The sequence below is a fragment of the Syngnathoides biaculeatus genome, chromosome 19 (assembly GCF_019802595.1).
Source record: "Syngnathoides biaculeatus isolate LvHL_M chromosome 19, ASM1980259v1, whole genome shotgun sequence".
NCBI lineage: Eukaryota > Metazoa > Chordata > Actinopteri > Syngnathiformes > Syngnathidae > Syngnathoides > Syngnathoides biaculeatus.
In genome coordinates this window covers 15,058,514-15,073,624 of record NC_084658.1, presented here as the reverse complement: position 1 = coordinate 15,073,624, position 15,111 = coordinate 15,058,514, and the positions used below count along the sequence as shown (strand labels likewise).

At 44.0% G+C, this 15,111-nt stretch overlaps 2 protein-coding genes across 17 annotated transcripts in view; one reads left to right on the top strand and one right to left on the bottom strand.

Moving 5' to 3' along the window:
- The first annotated feature begins 1,457 nt into the window (after positions 1-1,457).
- On the top strand, positions 1,458-4,670 carry tyms (thymidylate synthetase). The gene is made up of 6 exons (XM_061805154.1): positions 1,458-2,041; positions 2,774-2,847; positions 2,925-3,099; positions 3,166-3,267; positions 3,772-4,019; positions 4,100-4,670. Exons 1-6 carry the CDS (start codon positions 1,819-1,821, stop codon positions 4,235-4,237), a joined length of 960 nt encoding a protein of 319 aa, XP_061661138.1. The 5' UTR covers positions 1,458-1,818; the 3' UTR covers positions 4,238-4,670.
- A 1,695-nt stretch (positions 4,671-6,365) lies between these two features.
- Positions 6,366-15,111, bottom strand: part of LOC133492495 (tyrosine-protein kinase Yes-like) — a 40,901-nt gene continuing 32,155 nt past the window's right edge. For 9 of the 16 annotated variants that reach the window (XM_061804749.1, XM_061804748.1, XM_061804750.1 and 6 more), the window contains 10 exons: positions 14,346-14,652; positions 13,084-13,183; positions 12,917-13,015; positions 12,595-12,698; positions 12,101-12,520; positions 11,773-11,952; positions 10,882-10,958; positions 10,001-10,154; positions 9,645-9,776; positions 6,366-8,184 (listed from right to left, as the gene is read on the bottom strand). In XM_061804749.1, the coding sequence (XP_061660733.1) occupies positions 7,976-8,184; positions 9,645-9,776; positions 10,001-10,154; positions 10,882-10,958; positions 11,773-11,952; positions 12,101-12,520; positions 12,595-12,698; positions 12,917-13,015; positions 13,084-13,183; positions 14,346-14,652 (1,782 nt within the window). In that variant the 3' untranslated portion in view covers positions 6,366-7,975. Of the gene's footprint in view, positions 8,185-9,644; positions 9,777-10,000; positions 10,155-10,881; positions 10,959-11,772; positions 11,953-12,100; positions 12,521-12,594; positions 12,699-12,916; positions 13,019-13,083; positions 13,184-14,345; positions 14,759-15,111 lie in introns of all 16 variants that reach the window. The other 7 variants (XM_061804760.1, XM_061804763.1, XM_061804762.1 and 4 more) reach the window with 3 other exon arrangements.

Here is a 15,111-nt window from a genome sequence, read left to right as displayed (position 1 = left end):
AGCCAGATGAGGTGGCTGGGGCATCTGATCGGGATGCCTCCCAGACGCCTCCATGGGGAGGTGTTCCGGGAACGTCCCACCGGAAAGAGACCCCGAGTACGACCCAGGACACGCTGGAGAGACTGCGTTTCTCGACTGGCATGAGGAACGCCTCGGGATCCCTCCGGAAGAGCTGGAAGAAGTGGCTGGGGAAAGAGAAGTCTGGGTATCCTTTGGTGAAGCGACTTTCCCCGCGACCTGATCCAGAAAAATGTTAGATAATGGATGGATGGATACTAGAATTTAGGGTGTAACTATAGCTCAGGTACTTTCTGTTCGGGTCCACTGTATAGCAGAGAAGGTCCCGACAACACGACTCGTCGCTTTCCTGGCTACGATCGGAGCAGCGTGTTGGCGAGCTGATCAGAAGCAGCCCCATCTCCTGGGGCCTCGCCGAGGAAGAGGATTGGAGGAATTCCACGTTAAGCGCATTCGCCGTGTTTGGATCTCAGAATTGAAAACATCGTGAGCTCGGATCGACGTCGACGCTACGAGCAAAAACACAACTCACGCGAGCCCGACACAGATCAATTTGGAATTGTGTTGACTCGAGTTGAAAGTCAGCTGGATTCATTTTCTAAGGAGGTCTATGAGCAAAAATATAAAAATACTTACAACAGAAATGACAGAAATCTGAGGCAGGAAGTGAAAAACTGGATTACAAACTGTGACACTATATTAAAAAAAAAAAAAACATTAAAGGCCTTAGTTTTGTGTTTGTTGGTCATGAATTATACACTTACATTATACACTATTTTGTTTGGCGTGAGTCAAATTCAACAGCGCATGACGCTAAAAATTCAAATTTGATTCACAGGCGGCTTTCATTTCATATTGGCTTTGAATTGCGATAACTCGGGGGAAAGCCACATCTTGTATCACGTCTGCTTCTTACTCCTACTTTTAAAACCGAAATGCCAGTCACTAATAATTTAGGTCGGCGATTCTCGAAATGTTTTTGTACGCGTTCTCCCTCTGCTGGTGTGCGAAAGTATCGTTGAATTCAATTCAACTGGAAAACAAACACTAGTAAAATGAGGCATGTTTTAAACTTCCACAACAATATTTATTTCATTTATTTTTCTTATTTTTCCTTCTCAAGCACATTGCATTTTTTTTTTAGACAGTGCGGTGAACTTAGGTGTCAGTGTCAACGCGCCTTTTGACAATTAAAAGCTCGGCTATTTTACTGTCTATAATCGGAATGCATTTTAATGCAGGCAATTATGGCGGAAATTGGAAAGATTTTTTTTTTTTTTTTTTTTGAGGTACTTGCGGTGTAAAAAAAAAATTCAAAACTGCTGCTATGGAATGAACAACCGCGGTGGAAAGTGTTTGTAATAATATTGCCTGACCACATGGTGTCAGTAATAGATCTCGGAACTATATATCGTCTCCATGTTTGAGGTGGGATTATTTTAGGTGACACACTCATCCAGATGACCGTGTGTTTATTAGGGTTTTTTTTCCTCAGCTTTAGAGGACCGTGTGTGTCATCTTGGAAGAATTTAACTAGATCCTTCCGGTCGAAAACAATACATGCCTTGGGTTTCACAATTAAAGTTAGAATTTCCAACTTATTTTTACATTTCTTAACCAAGGTTTTTTTAAAAACGGGCGCCATTTTTTATTCTCGCGAGACTACAGACAACGAGGAAGTCATTCTGGCCCTGCTATTGGTCGCTGTTCGCGATTTGCAAATCACGTGGGCGTTTTTTGAGCGACATTGCCAATAACACCGGCACCGTTTTTTGTTTTGTTTTGTTTTGTTTTTTGTTTATGTTTCTGCATAAAATGCCCGCAACGGGGATCCTAGTTACCGGGGACAACGGCGGCGAGAAGCCGAAAGAGGAGAAGGTGAGCTCGCTGAGTTCATTTTGCGACGAGCGCGGCTATCTGAACCTGGTGAAGTTCATTCTGGAGCACGGCTCCAAGAAAGGAGACCGGACCGGGACCGGCGTCCTCTCGGTGTTCGGCGCGCAGGCCCGATACAGCCTCCGCGGTAAGCCTCGCTCGAACCCTAAGCTTGCATTTAACTCATTTCTGATTGTCAAAATATGAGCAAAAAGCTAATTTTGTTATATGAATGGAAGTGGTTGTTATCCAGGACCAGTATTTGTACCTTCTGCCATTTAGCGCTATACATAACTGGCATAGATTGATGAATAAGTACGAATACCCCTTTTGTCATTTTCATAGCAATGTCGTAGAGTTGGACAACGGAAATAGTACCGCGGCCATTTTTCAAAGTGGTTCTGCTGGAGCGCCTGGTAGAATGCAACAAGTGTCTGTTAGACACAGGAGAGCAGGGGTGTCAAACTCATTTTTCTCACGGGCCACATTGTTGTTCCGGTTCCCCTCAGAGGGACAAAAATATTGAATCGTCTCATCATATTTACATCATCAATTTATGAAGTAGTTTTGGAATCCCGAAATCAAGGGTAAGGTGTTTTTTTTTTTTTTTCCCAACTATTCACGTTTGGTAACACAAAAATGCTTGTAATATCGCAAATTTATCGTTTATCATATATGACGATTTGAAATATTGGTGCAGATTTTTACAAGAATCATGGAAATTGAACCCAGATTTGGCTTCGCGGGCCACCAAAAAAAAAAAAAAAAAAAATCATGTGGCGGGCCAGATCTGGCCCCCGGGCCTTGAGTTTGACACCTGTACTGTAGAGGTGAAATGCATTTTCCTAACCTGCGCGGTTTCGCTCGCTTTTCCTCGTAGATCAGTTTCCTTTGCTCACCACCAAAAAAGTGTTCTGGAAAGGAATCGTCGAAGAGCTACTTTGGTTTATCAAGGTGAGCGGAAAGGGAATCGCTTGGCGGTTCTTCTGCTATTTTTTTTTTGTTTTTTTTTTTGCGATTTATGCCGCCAGGGATCGACGAATTCCAAGGAGCTGTCGGAGAAAGGCGTAAAGATTTGGGACTCCAACGGCTCACGGTGGTTCCTGGACAAGTGCGGCTTTAGCGAGCGCGAGGAAGGCGACCTGGGACCCGTCTACGGCTTCCAGTGGCGCCACTTCGGCGCCGACTACACAGACATGCACGCCGGTAAAGGCCGACGACCTTGCAAAAACAAAAACTAGCAAGCGTGTAGCAACATTTCGCTTTTGTCAGATTACACAGGGCAAGGCGTGGACCAGCTGCAGAAAGTCATCGACACCATTAAGAGTAACCCGGACGACAGGCGCATCATCATGTGCGCGTGGAACCCGAAAGGTGCGGACGACAGGGATGAGAATTTTACGCGGGTTTGGGGAATTCCGAGTTTTGTTTGTTTGTTTTTTTCCCAGCTGAAAATGTCATTTTTGCGAAACGTGTTAATGCGTTGAGAACATTTTTACGACTTGACGCGGGGCGAGGCTGTGATCAAGACCGCCCGCCGGCATTTGTCGGCAACGCTCGGCGTGAAATTAATGACGGCAGAAAACGGCATTGCTATCTGTTCGCATTAAATTTGGTGTTTATAATAACGACATGACGGGCGTGGCTTAATTGACAACTGTTAATACGATTCGGCCGATCTGTAGCACTGGCCCTGTCGATCGCGCATTTTATCGCTCTATTTTATATTTCATGAGATTTTCAAAATGAATCATTCTCATCCCCGAGACAACGATGCAAGCTATATTGAATTTCGTTTTGGACCACGCCCGGCTTGAGGGTCAAAATTGAAACCGCTCCTCGCGATGATTCCGAGTATTATTTTTTTTTAATCCCCAGATCTGCCGCTGATGGCGCTGCCGCCCTGCCACGCCCTGTGCCAGTTCTACGTGTGCGAGGGCGAGCTGTCGTGCCAGCTGTACCAGCGCTCGGCCGACATGGGCCTGGGCGTGCCCTTCAACATCGCCAGCTACGCGCTGCTCACGTGCATGATCGCGCACGTCGCGGGGCTCCGCCCCGGCGACTTCGTCCACACGCTGGGCGACGCGCACGTCTACGCCAACCACGTGGAACCGCTCAAAGCGCAGGTACGCTCCCGGCCGGCGGGGGAACCGAGTTCGGACCGTGCCCGGATCGCCATCGATTTGATGATTTGCTCGCTCGGCAGCTGCGGAGGGAGGTCCGCCCCTTCCCCAAAATGGAGATCCTGCGGAAGGTGGAGCGCATCGACAATTTCCGCGCCGAGGACTTCGCGCTCGTCGGCTACGACCCGCACCCGGCCATCAAGATGGAGATGGCCGTGTGAGACCGGCCGCCGTCTTTAAAGTCGGAAAATGTCAAAAAGGATCTAATCTAAGGATAAGATGCAAATGGTCCAACTTTTTACAGTTACTTCTCATCGCAGCTCCGAGATAACTTTTTCCAATAAAGAATTACATCGCCGTTTTATTTTGATCTCACATGATTATCTTTTCCGTTACTGTGATGATCGGTTAAAAATGGAATTGTACTTCCCGCGTGCGGGACGAAAGATTGACTCGATTCATTTTGGCGCGCACTTGCAACGGCCGAATTTTTGAAAACAAGTGATCAAAAGGTCCGTTTCCACTCAAAGCGTCCCCTTTAAAGATGTACACTCGCAAAGAAATAAGCTCACGTTCTTCTGTATTTGTGCTCAAAAGTTGCTTGAGGATTGAAAATGTTATTTTATGCAAATAAAGCATGTACAGTTGTGTTATGATTTGTGTCTTTATGACGTTGGACAGTCCAGGTTGAACGTATACGTTCACGATGACGCCACTACAGTCTCTGGATTCCCTTGTCCTCCATCTTGTGTGTCACAACCACTTATATATAAATAAAGACTGGATAGCGTGTACATATTTAGTCGTATGTCGATTAGTTGATGCCAGTTGGCCGCCATTTTGGTACTCCCAAAACTTGTGGATGACATGGTTTATAAATTGGATTATGGCCGGGGGTGGGGGGGTTCTCAACGTTTGGCATGTAGAATTAAAACTGGTCGTGTGAGTTTGACATTTTTTCAGTTCTGGTAACATGAAGGTTTTTTAATTTAACTTGATAAGGCAAAAAAAAATGCTAACATAACACCGTGACGAGCAAGAAACCTCGCATATTACCTCGGGACCGATTTCCGTGACATGCTAACTTTTCCCAAAATACGCCTATCGTGACAGCAAAAAAAAAAAAAAAAATCATCATAAAAACATTACATTTTAAGTCAATGAGTTGGATATATTTTTGGAAATAAGGACTCGCAATGGGAAAAATACATGCTAAACACATTGTTCATTTGTTAACTCTGCGACGTCTTTTTTCAGACAGAAAATGTCAACTTGTTTCCTCGCTGTTAAAAAAACAAATTCAATTTGCAGAGTTCTGTATTATGAAATTCATTTAAAAAATTCACAGATAAACGTGTTTTCTTGCTTATCCACTGATGAAGTTTGGGAAAATATTGACACGGCCTATAAAAGGTGAAGCACAGAGTGAACAGTGAATAAGAACAACCGTAAACAAAACTTTGTTCAAGTGAATTAAGCTCATGAGAAAAAAAAACCTTTACAAACAAACTTTAATAGTGTCAAAGTAAATCTTTCCAACTTACCTGTGGAAGGTTTTCTCAGCCACGAAAAAGGTCGACATGGTTGTTTTGGGAGGATCAAGATGGCGGATATCTGCTTTCGGTGACTTCAGTTTTGGTGGCAGATGGGCTATCCAGCCTTTTCTTTCTTTTTTTTTTTAGCTCAGTGAGCTTAGCTCAAGCATTCCCCAACTTTTGACCTCACGTGACGAAAATAAAATGCTTGTAATGTCTCAAGAATTGATATTTTCCTCACGTGCTTCTTCCTACATCAACTTAGTGGCTTTAAGTTTTCATATCACTTGTATTCCCCGACTTCTAGACGACCGGGATAAGCAAACATTTCTCCTCTATGGATTTTAACATACAACAAAACCAAAATATGTCCTGCAATGACGTCGAATATTTATATATTCCGTACTTATTCGACGTCCTGATTTTAAATTTCGCGGGTCGTTCACTTTCCTTTTCCGGCACCCGCACTGCGCTGAGGATCATGGGAGATGTAGTTTAGTACTGCCACGGTCCCAGTCAGTAATACCGCGAAAAAAACTACAGTGTGATACTCCCATGATTTCCTCCTTTAAAGTGAAAAAAAAAAAAAACAAAAAAAAAACCCACACGCGCATGAATATAAAATATGTCGTGCCTAATCTAATACATTACCTTGTATCGATAAAATACATTTTTAAAGTACTTAAACCGATAAATTTCCTTCCGGAAAGCTAACTTCCCGAGCTAGTGTCAACCCAAGTGCATCGAAGGACTATAAATCGATAACGTGTAAAATGAATAATCGATTCGGCACTTTTGTTCCTAATATTTTTTTTTAAAGGTTTCCCATCATGTACAAAGTTCAATAACGTCATTCCCACGGGGGAAATCAATACATAAGTTTGTGTATATTGCTATGCTGCTTGATGTACATAAAGATTCAGTCACATTTCCAAGAGGTTTAGTCTACGCTCCTGTCAGAATACACAGCATATTAAAAAAAAAAAAAATATATACAAATCAATGTAAAAGTCACCATTTTAAGCATGTATGACAGAAATATATGGATACTGAAGGCCTTGGAATGCACAGTTGGTATTAAAACCGCCCGATATGAATCACGCGCTATGACAGAAGGCCGCCGATCCCCGGCGGGACTCTCCATTGTAGCTTTATTCATAATTAATGCTTTTGATGCATAATTCACCGCGCTACCTTGTAGAACACCTCGGCAAATCCGGCGAGGTCTCGGATCTGCGGCGATCGGTTCCCTCGTGGCTCGCGTGCGTGCGACGTAAACAAACGCGATCGGACACTCGTGTACGTACGATGGAGTCGTTTTGAAATTTGATTCCCTTACTATGTGGGTTTTTATCCATTTCGTGGCATTATGGTGACACTACATTTCATGCCGCAACCGTTGATGCTAAATACGGGTGCGTCCGCATAAATTGGATATGTTAATATAAATCATATCTAATAAATTCAGTTCATAAAGTGAAACTCGTACGTTGTTCAGATTCATTTGGCAAAAAAAAAAAAACCTCCTTGGGATGACGAGGTTGTCGATTTTGCTGTAGTCACCAATTTTGTAAGAAAGAAAAAATAATAATTTATCATCTGTAATATATGGGTGGGCAATGTATGGTCTGGGGGCTACATACGGCCCTCTCAGTTCTGCAATCCGGGCTGTCGAACATTTAAATCATCAATTAGGTTGCAAGATTAATTATTAATTGTTACATTTCCCTCACTTCAAGTTGATGAATTCAAATGTAGGTTTTTATTCATTTAGCTCATTAAATAATAATTGATCGTCTATAATACACCGGTGGGCAAAGTATGGTCTGGGGGCTGCATACGGGCCTCTCAGGTCTCCAATCCGGGCCGTCGAACATTTAAATCATCAGTTAGGTTGTAATATTAATTATTAATTGTTACATTTCCCTCACTTCAAGTTGATGAATTTAAATGTATGTTTTTATTCATTTAGCTCATTCAATAGTTGGTTTATTTTAAATAATACCGATAAATACAAAACAAAAATGTAACTTTTTTTTGAATTTTTAAAATACAAAACAGGTCGATTGATTCTAATATTTAACATATTTGAAAGATAGAATAAGTATGATTGTACAATACATACACATTGACATCTCTCCCCCTGCTCATCAACTTAATTCTGTGAAATAATCAGTAAATGAATAACATTTAAATAATAACGTGACATATCGAAATGAAGTTCACACATTGGACGAGTTTCACTTCCCGAACTGAACAACTTAAATGCATTTTTCTGACGTTCCAATTTAGCGGGCTGCGCCTGTACAGCTGTCGTGGTCCATATTTGACGCCGACGTCACCTTTGTAAAAGGCAGATTTTCGTCCGCTTATGAATTTGCGCAGGCGTTACGACGCAAGTCGGCGCCAATCGCAACGGTCTAGCTATAGGTTCTCCCCGGGCTGGTACTGGGGCTCGGTGGCGGTGAAGTAGTCCTCCAGGAAGGACTGGACGTACTCGAAGGTGGGCCGCTCGTCCGCCTCCTTCTTCCAGCACAGCTTGGTCATCTCGTGCAGCGACTCGGGGCAGCCCTGCGGGCACGGCATCCGGTAGCCGCGCTCCACCTGCTCCAGAACCTCGCGGTTCACCATGCCTGTGCGACGACAACAAATATCAGAAGGAAAAAATAATAATTTGTCATCAATCATCAGGATTTTTAACCATTTTGAAAAAAACGGACTCGCTCCCTCGGTTCATCGTCGTTTGGCTCTTTTCTCTCTCAGAAAAAAAGAAAAATTGGGGAAAACCTCAGCATGTTCTTACACACTTTTTGTGTGTGTATACATATAATATATACAAATATTAGGATATAAATATATATATATATATATATATAATATATATATATATAGTAAGTTTTTTTGGGCTTGTGTGTGTGTGTATACTGTATATATATAGCCTTGTGACCAAAACAACAAAAACAAAGACATGAAGCGCATCTTTCTGATAAAATGCGAGGAAAACTACAGTATTTTTGCTTGATAATCATAATAATTATATATATATATATATATTTACACACATATATATATATAATATACACACAAGCTGAAAGAAACTTACCATATATATATATATTATATATATATATATATATATATATATATATATATATATATACATATATATTTTAATTTTTTTTAATGATTATTATTATCAATGGAAAACAGTTTTCCAAGCACTTTCGGAGAAAGATGCTTTTCATGTCTTTGTTTTTGTTGTTTTCGTCACAAGACTCATTGTTTTTTTTTTTTTAGACCAACGGGGATGTCAGTTGTTCCATAATTAATTTTGCAGAAAGCCAAAGGAAAAAAAAACAATTATTGTATAAAAGTAATTAATACCATCTATAGTAATGACTGTAAATATATTTTAAAAAATATATAAATAAATGCGAATGTATCATGGAAAAATATCTCATTCATAAAAGGAATATAAATTAAGATTAAAAATTCAAAATAGTACAGAGGTACCATGCAATATATTTACAAAAAAATGTAAATAATATCATACCTGTTTCTAAAATATACACAAAAATTGCCAAACATAATACTGGTTATATGTGTGATAAGTATTGTCATTGTTATTTAAAAAAAAAAAAAATCAAACTCTTGGCTTACAGACAAACTCATTCGGGGATTTCCAAATATTATTTATGCATCTGAAATGTGAAAAATCACCGCGCTTCCTTGGTGATGATTAATCAGGGTTAGTCTAATTATTTCCAGCAATTATCCAATGAGCTCATTTATGGAGTGTGTGTGTGTGTGTGCGTCTGCTTTGGACGCTCGCCCGCAAAACGGAACACCCTCTACGACACACACACACACACACCCTTGGGGCAATATGAATGTGGCAGATGGTTATAAAAAATAGGCAGTGTTCAATTTTCCAGCAGATGGACTCATCTGTGTACGCGTCCGGGTGTGTGTTTGTGTTTACCCGTCTCTCCATTTTTTTTTTTTTTTTGCATGTCTGCGGCCACATCTGTGTGTCCAACATAAAGTGACGACATCGTCATTTCCCGTCGGGTGTTTTTGGGGCTGGTCTCACCCGGGTAGGGCACTCTGCCTTTGGTGACCAGCTCCGTGATCAAGATGCCGAAGGACCACACGTCCGACTTGATGGTGAAGCGTCCGTACAGCGCCGCCTCCGGCGCCGTCCACTTGATGGGGAACTTGGCTCCTGAACGGGGACGTGAAACAGAATTGAGCTCCACCAGAGGGCGCCAAAGTGTCCCATTTCAGCCCCTCCCAGAATTGTTTCGCTTTCCTCTCAAGGCTGTACTAGATTCACCATCCACATGAATACCAGCAAAATATGACTTTCACAAAATGTGTTTATTATTGATTGAGAATTTTTTTTTTTTTTTTTCGGGGTCACAAAGCCCGAGGCCGGAGTTCCCCTACCTTGCCTGGCCGTGTACTCGTTGTCCTCGATCAACCTGGCCAGGCCAAAGTCGGCGATCTTGCACACCAGGTTGTCGCCGACCAGGATGTTGGCGGCGCGCAGGTCCCGGTGGATGTAGTTCATCCTCTCGATGAACGCCATGCCGTCTGCGATCTTTAAAAAAAAAAATGAAAAATTAAAAAAAAAAAAAAAAAAAAAATCCACAACTGCTCTTTAAAACTGAAAATTATGGGATGGCTGCAACCCGTCGAGTGTGAAATTAAGAACTATTAATCTTTTCATTTGGGTATACAGTACAACCTCGGTTCTCGACCACAATCCGTTCCAGAAGGCGGTTCGAGAAGCGATTTGTTGGAAAACCAAGTCGATGTTTCCCATTACAAGTAATGGAAAAAGAAATAATGCGTTCCAAGTGGAAAAAAATTTGGCTTTTTAAAGCATTTCTTTTAGCTTTTCCTGATAATAAACTGCATAGTAGGAATACATGTATAGTTTGAATGTTTTATATAACAAGGAAGGCCGTTCGAGAAGCGATTTGTTCGAAAACCAAATCGATATTTCCCATTACAATTAACGGAAAAAGAAATAATGCGTTCCAAGTCTAAAAAATGTGACTTTTTAAAGCATTTTTTTGAGCTTTTCCTGATAATGAACTGCATAGTAGGAATACATGTATAGTTTGAATGCTTTACATAATAAAATGATTGAAGAAATATATTTTTTGCTTTAAATGTATGCTTTAGTAGTAGAGTAGGCTACGCTGGGAGTGCATTTCCGGGTTTTGTCGGGGGGTTCAAGTACTCATTTTTCTTTGAAAAGAAAAGCAAAAAAAAAAAAATCTTTGGGGACGTTCAATAATGATGATGATATTTTGGCTCACCTGTGCAGCCATGTCCACGAGCAGGGGAAGCTTCAGGAACTTTCCGTCACCTTCTTTGAGGAAGTCCAGCAAGCTGCCTGTAAATTTAAAAAAAAAAAAAAAAAAGTCATAAAACGGAATGAGAAGATGCACATGGGATGCACGCAAATGCGCCACCTGTAGCGAGGTTTGTTATTAGCATGTAATAAACAGTCAACGAAGCTCCCTCCGTTGTCAGCGCCTATTAGGAAAAGTATTAATCAGTGCGGAATATCGCTTGCAGTAGCATCGCGCGTCGGAAACCGCCGGAGGCCCCCCAACCTTGAGCAAAACCACAATGACCAGCTTTTCCCAGCTGAACTGAATACAAATGGCCATGAATATAGATATACATATGAATACATTTTTAATTTCCTTGACCTCGGCTGCTTGAAAAAAAAAAAAACGTAAAAGAAAAGCGCAGTGGGTGGGTTCACTTCTCGAACGTGGCAGGCTCAGACTTGACGAGTTTATAAATAGCGCTCTCTCTCGCGGGAGGTCGGTTGAACTCCCGACTCGAGACCGAGGAGAGAAATCCGAATTGGATTTGCCACTTCGGCCGCTGCGATGGCCTTTGACGAATTTTCCCAACGTGTTCTCATTAAAAGAAAACAAAGAAATAGGCTCCAGCACTCCCCCGCGACCCTTGTGAGGATAAGCGGCTAGGAAAATGGATGGACGGATGTCACGAACCTCCGGTAAGGCGGCGGACTCAAATGCAGGACTCCCAGGCAGAGGCATAATGTTCAGTGTGGTTTATTCCGGAAACTATAAATACCAAATGTGCATATCATAACGTGGGTCGCGGGTCTGTCGCAGAACGACGCCAAGCCCCAAAGACGCTCAAGACGGGCAAGTTTGCGTACGTCGTACCTTTGGCCATGTACTCGGTGACGATGTAGATGGGCTCCTCCGAGACCACGGCGTACAGCGGCACCAGTTTGTCGTGCCGCAGCTTCTTCATGATCTGAGCCTCCTGCAGGAAGGCCTCGGGCGACATGGTGCCCGGCTTCAGCGTCTTGATGGCCACTTTGGTGGTGCCGTTCCACGTACCTGGGCGGAACAATGGCGTCACGCATCGCATCTCGTCGTTCCGCGTTATTGAAGGCGGACGGTCTCCCGAGCGAGAAAAACTGCCGCAGCGCTTCACGCAGCGTAAAAATGGCGCCCGGATCGTCCGGAGGCCCAGGTTCCGACTTACCCATCCAGACCTCTCCGAAGCAGCCCTGGCCCAGCTTGAGCTCCAGCCTGAGGGACTCTCGGGGTATCTCCCAGGCGTCCTTGGCGAGACCCTGCGTCTGAGGTTTGACGGTGGGGCAAACGGCGGTGAGCTTGTGGCACAGCCCGTCGGCATGTTCTGCGGTACGAGAGGGCGCGGAATTCTTTACCCGTACGCCCGGACGCGTTGCGGCGAACGCAAAACGGCAGGGGCTATGTGTCCCGCTACATTTGTGGACAAAGACGTACGTACCCGTGTAGTGTTTGACGAGTTTCTGCAAGGTGTCGAACTGCGCTCGCGTGGTGATGTAGTAGCCGCCGCTGTCCAACTTGCGGATCTTGTAGTGCTTCACGTTGTCGCCTCTGGCTTCGTCCCAGTCGCGGATGGAGAGAGAAAAAGCGCCTGGACGCCGAGACCGCCAGCGCGCCGTTCACGTGAAAACGTCGGCGGGATGGGCGGAGCGGGGATGTCGTCACCTTTCGTGGTTTCGCTTTCCCGCGCCAGGAAGGTCCCGCGATGATTCCCCGGATTCAGCAGCAATCTCTCGGCGTCCTTGCGGCCCATTTTCCCAAAGTACCACCTTGGAAGACCGAGAGGAAGCAACTTGTGAGCGAGAGTTCGGCGTCCGCTACGTGAACTACTACACTGGTCAGTGATGTTTGAGATCAACTTGTGGAGTGGTTCGACAATTGGGCCAAACTTCTCTTAGCCGTAGTCAGCTAGGACAGGTTGCGGCTCATCCACAACCCCAATGAATTGAATGTAGTGGTTCACGCAGTCCCAAGGAGTCCCACTTACTCTTCAGCCTGTATGGAGTCCGCAGGCGCCACATAGTTACTGGGGATGTAGCCTTTCTTGCCACTGGTGATGGAGCGAGCTTCCCACCAGTCTCCTTCTCTGCTGAGGGAATCGCGTGTCAACCCAGCGGCGCTTTTTGTAGCCGTAACGGGGGACGGGAACCGTACGTGTTGTTGATGATCTGGAAGCGGTCGCCCTTCTTGAACGAGAGGTCGTCCGACGTTCTGGCCTCGTAGTCGTACAGCGCCACGAAGAAGGTCACGCCGCCTGAAAAACACACGTGAACATGCGCCGCATCTGACGGAGTCACGCAGCCCAAACGGTTTGGGAAAGTCTCGAGGCGAGCCCTCAAATCCACCTGCTGATGACATTCTTCCGTAATCCCGTTATCTTTCGGAGCAAAGCAAATATTTCCCCCGCGGGACGTCATCGCCCGACACGAAATAGGATTACCGGGCTAAATCCCGGCGAAACAAGAGGCTTGCGTGGTGTGACATCCGACCACAGATAATTCTCACAAACTAATTACGGCGTGAAAACGACGCTAATGGGATCGGTCTTGGTTATATTATTGGTTGTTTAAAAAAAAAAAAATATGGTAAAATGGCTTAGCTTGCAATGCTAATTTCGAAGTGCCGTGAATGCTAACAATCATTTTATAAGTTTGCTTAGCGTACGACAGTTAGCTAAAATTATCTGGTGCATTAAATGCTTGTAGTCATGCTAGCTGTGACGCTAACAAGGACGGTGCTGTGACAGACTGAGCGCTAACAGCCTGAATGACGCGGTCAATTTTGTCCCAAAAATGACAGCGGCATATGCTAGCTAATGGACGAGCAGTAGCAGCTCACAAAGCATCAATAAATAAGTTAGCTTTCATGCTAACAGAGGAGTGACGATATATTGAGGAGAATACATTTCTAGATGTTTTTATTTGTCCGAACACAAGTTAGCTAACAAGCTAACCAACTGAACTTTAGGGAAAAGCTTACAGTTCAAGTTAGCTTTCATGCTCACTTAAAATACATACACTTGTCATGCCTAAGTACAGATAAAATATGTATATTCAATATATAAAAATAATAATACATACATATAATTATAATGTAATAAAAATAATCGATACAAATAATATAAAATTTTAGTCTCATAAAACAGCAAAAACTGTAACTTAAGCTAAATTATGATTAGCAGCTACCTACACAAGAGAAAACCTTACTGTGAAAGAAAGTTTTAATGCTAACAAAATTGGCATAACTTTAATCTATTAAAATGACAGAAGGACGTTTTAGCTATCAAGCTAACTTGGCATTTCTCGGTACGCGAACAGCTGCTGTCGCTGCGGAACATTTTGGGGCCCCTTAAATCGCGAGCACGCATCGTTGCTACAGTAAAAACGCATCACTTGCTTGAAATACTTGTGACTTACTCGGGACAGAACCAGAGAAGGAAGTGGACACAGGACCGGTGAAGGAGGACGCCCCCCCGAAAGGGGTCATAGCGGTCGAGGATCCCCCGAAGGGCGCGAAGGCAGAGTTGAAGTTAGCGCCACCGGAGCAGCAGGAGGCGGACGGTGCTAGACTTGGCTGGAGCTGGGTGGGGTCGGGCCCGTAGTGGCCCACGTGGGGCGGGGCGGCGGCGGAGTTGGGGTCGGACGGCGAGGGGTTCTCCGGGCCGTACTTGATGGCGGGGCTTTTGTCCTCTTTGCTCTTGATGCAGCCCATCTCGGCGCCCCGCTGGGACAGACACAACAGATTGTTGACGGCGGAGGATTTAAAGCGCGGCTTTCGTGACGTGCCGGGCCGGGCCGGGCCGGGCCGGGGGCCGTTGCGACGCCGCGTCCTAAAAAAAATCAAACATCGGGGCCTGACGTTATCATCCCGAATCGCTAAGAGGATAAGCTGCGCGGGGAACTGGGACATATGCGTAGTAAGGTCCCGTCACCAAGCAGCGGTACTGCTTAGATAGGGGGTGCAATTTCGGAATTTTGATGCAGATCCAGGGAACAACTTGCTTTTGGGGGGGCAGCGGAAACTGCTTAGTAAAGCCGAAAAGCACAAACAACGGCAATTAATCGTGAACCCCAAAAAAATCATCTCCAATGATGATGAAATTATGCTAACTCAACGTAGCACTTTTATACCAAACTGAAACTGAATAAAATCCACAGTACTGCAAAATAGATACAATTGTGT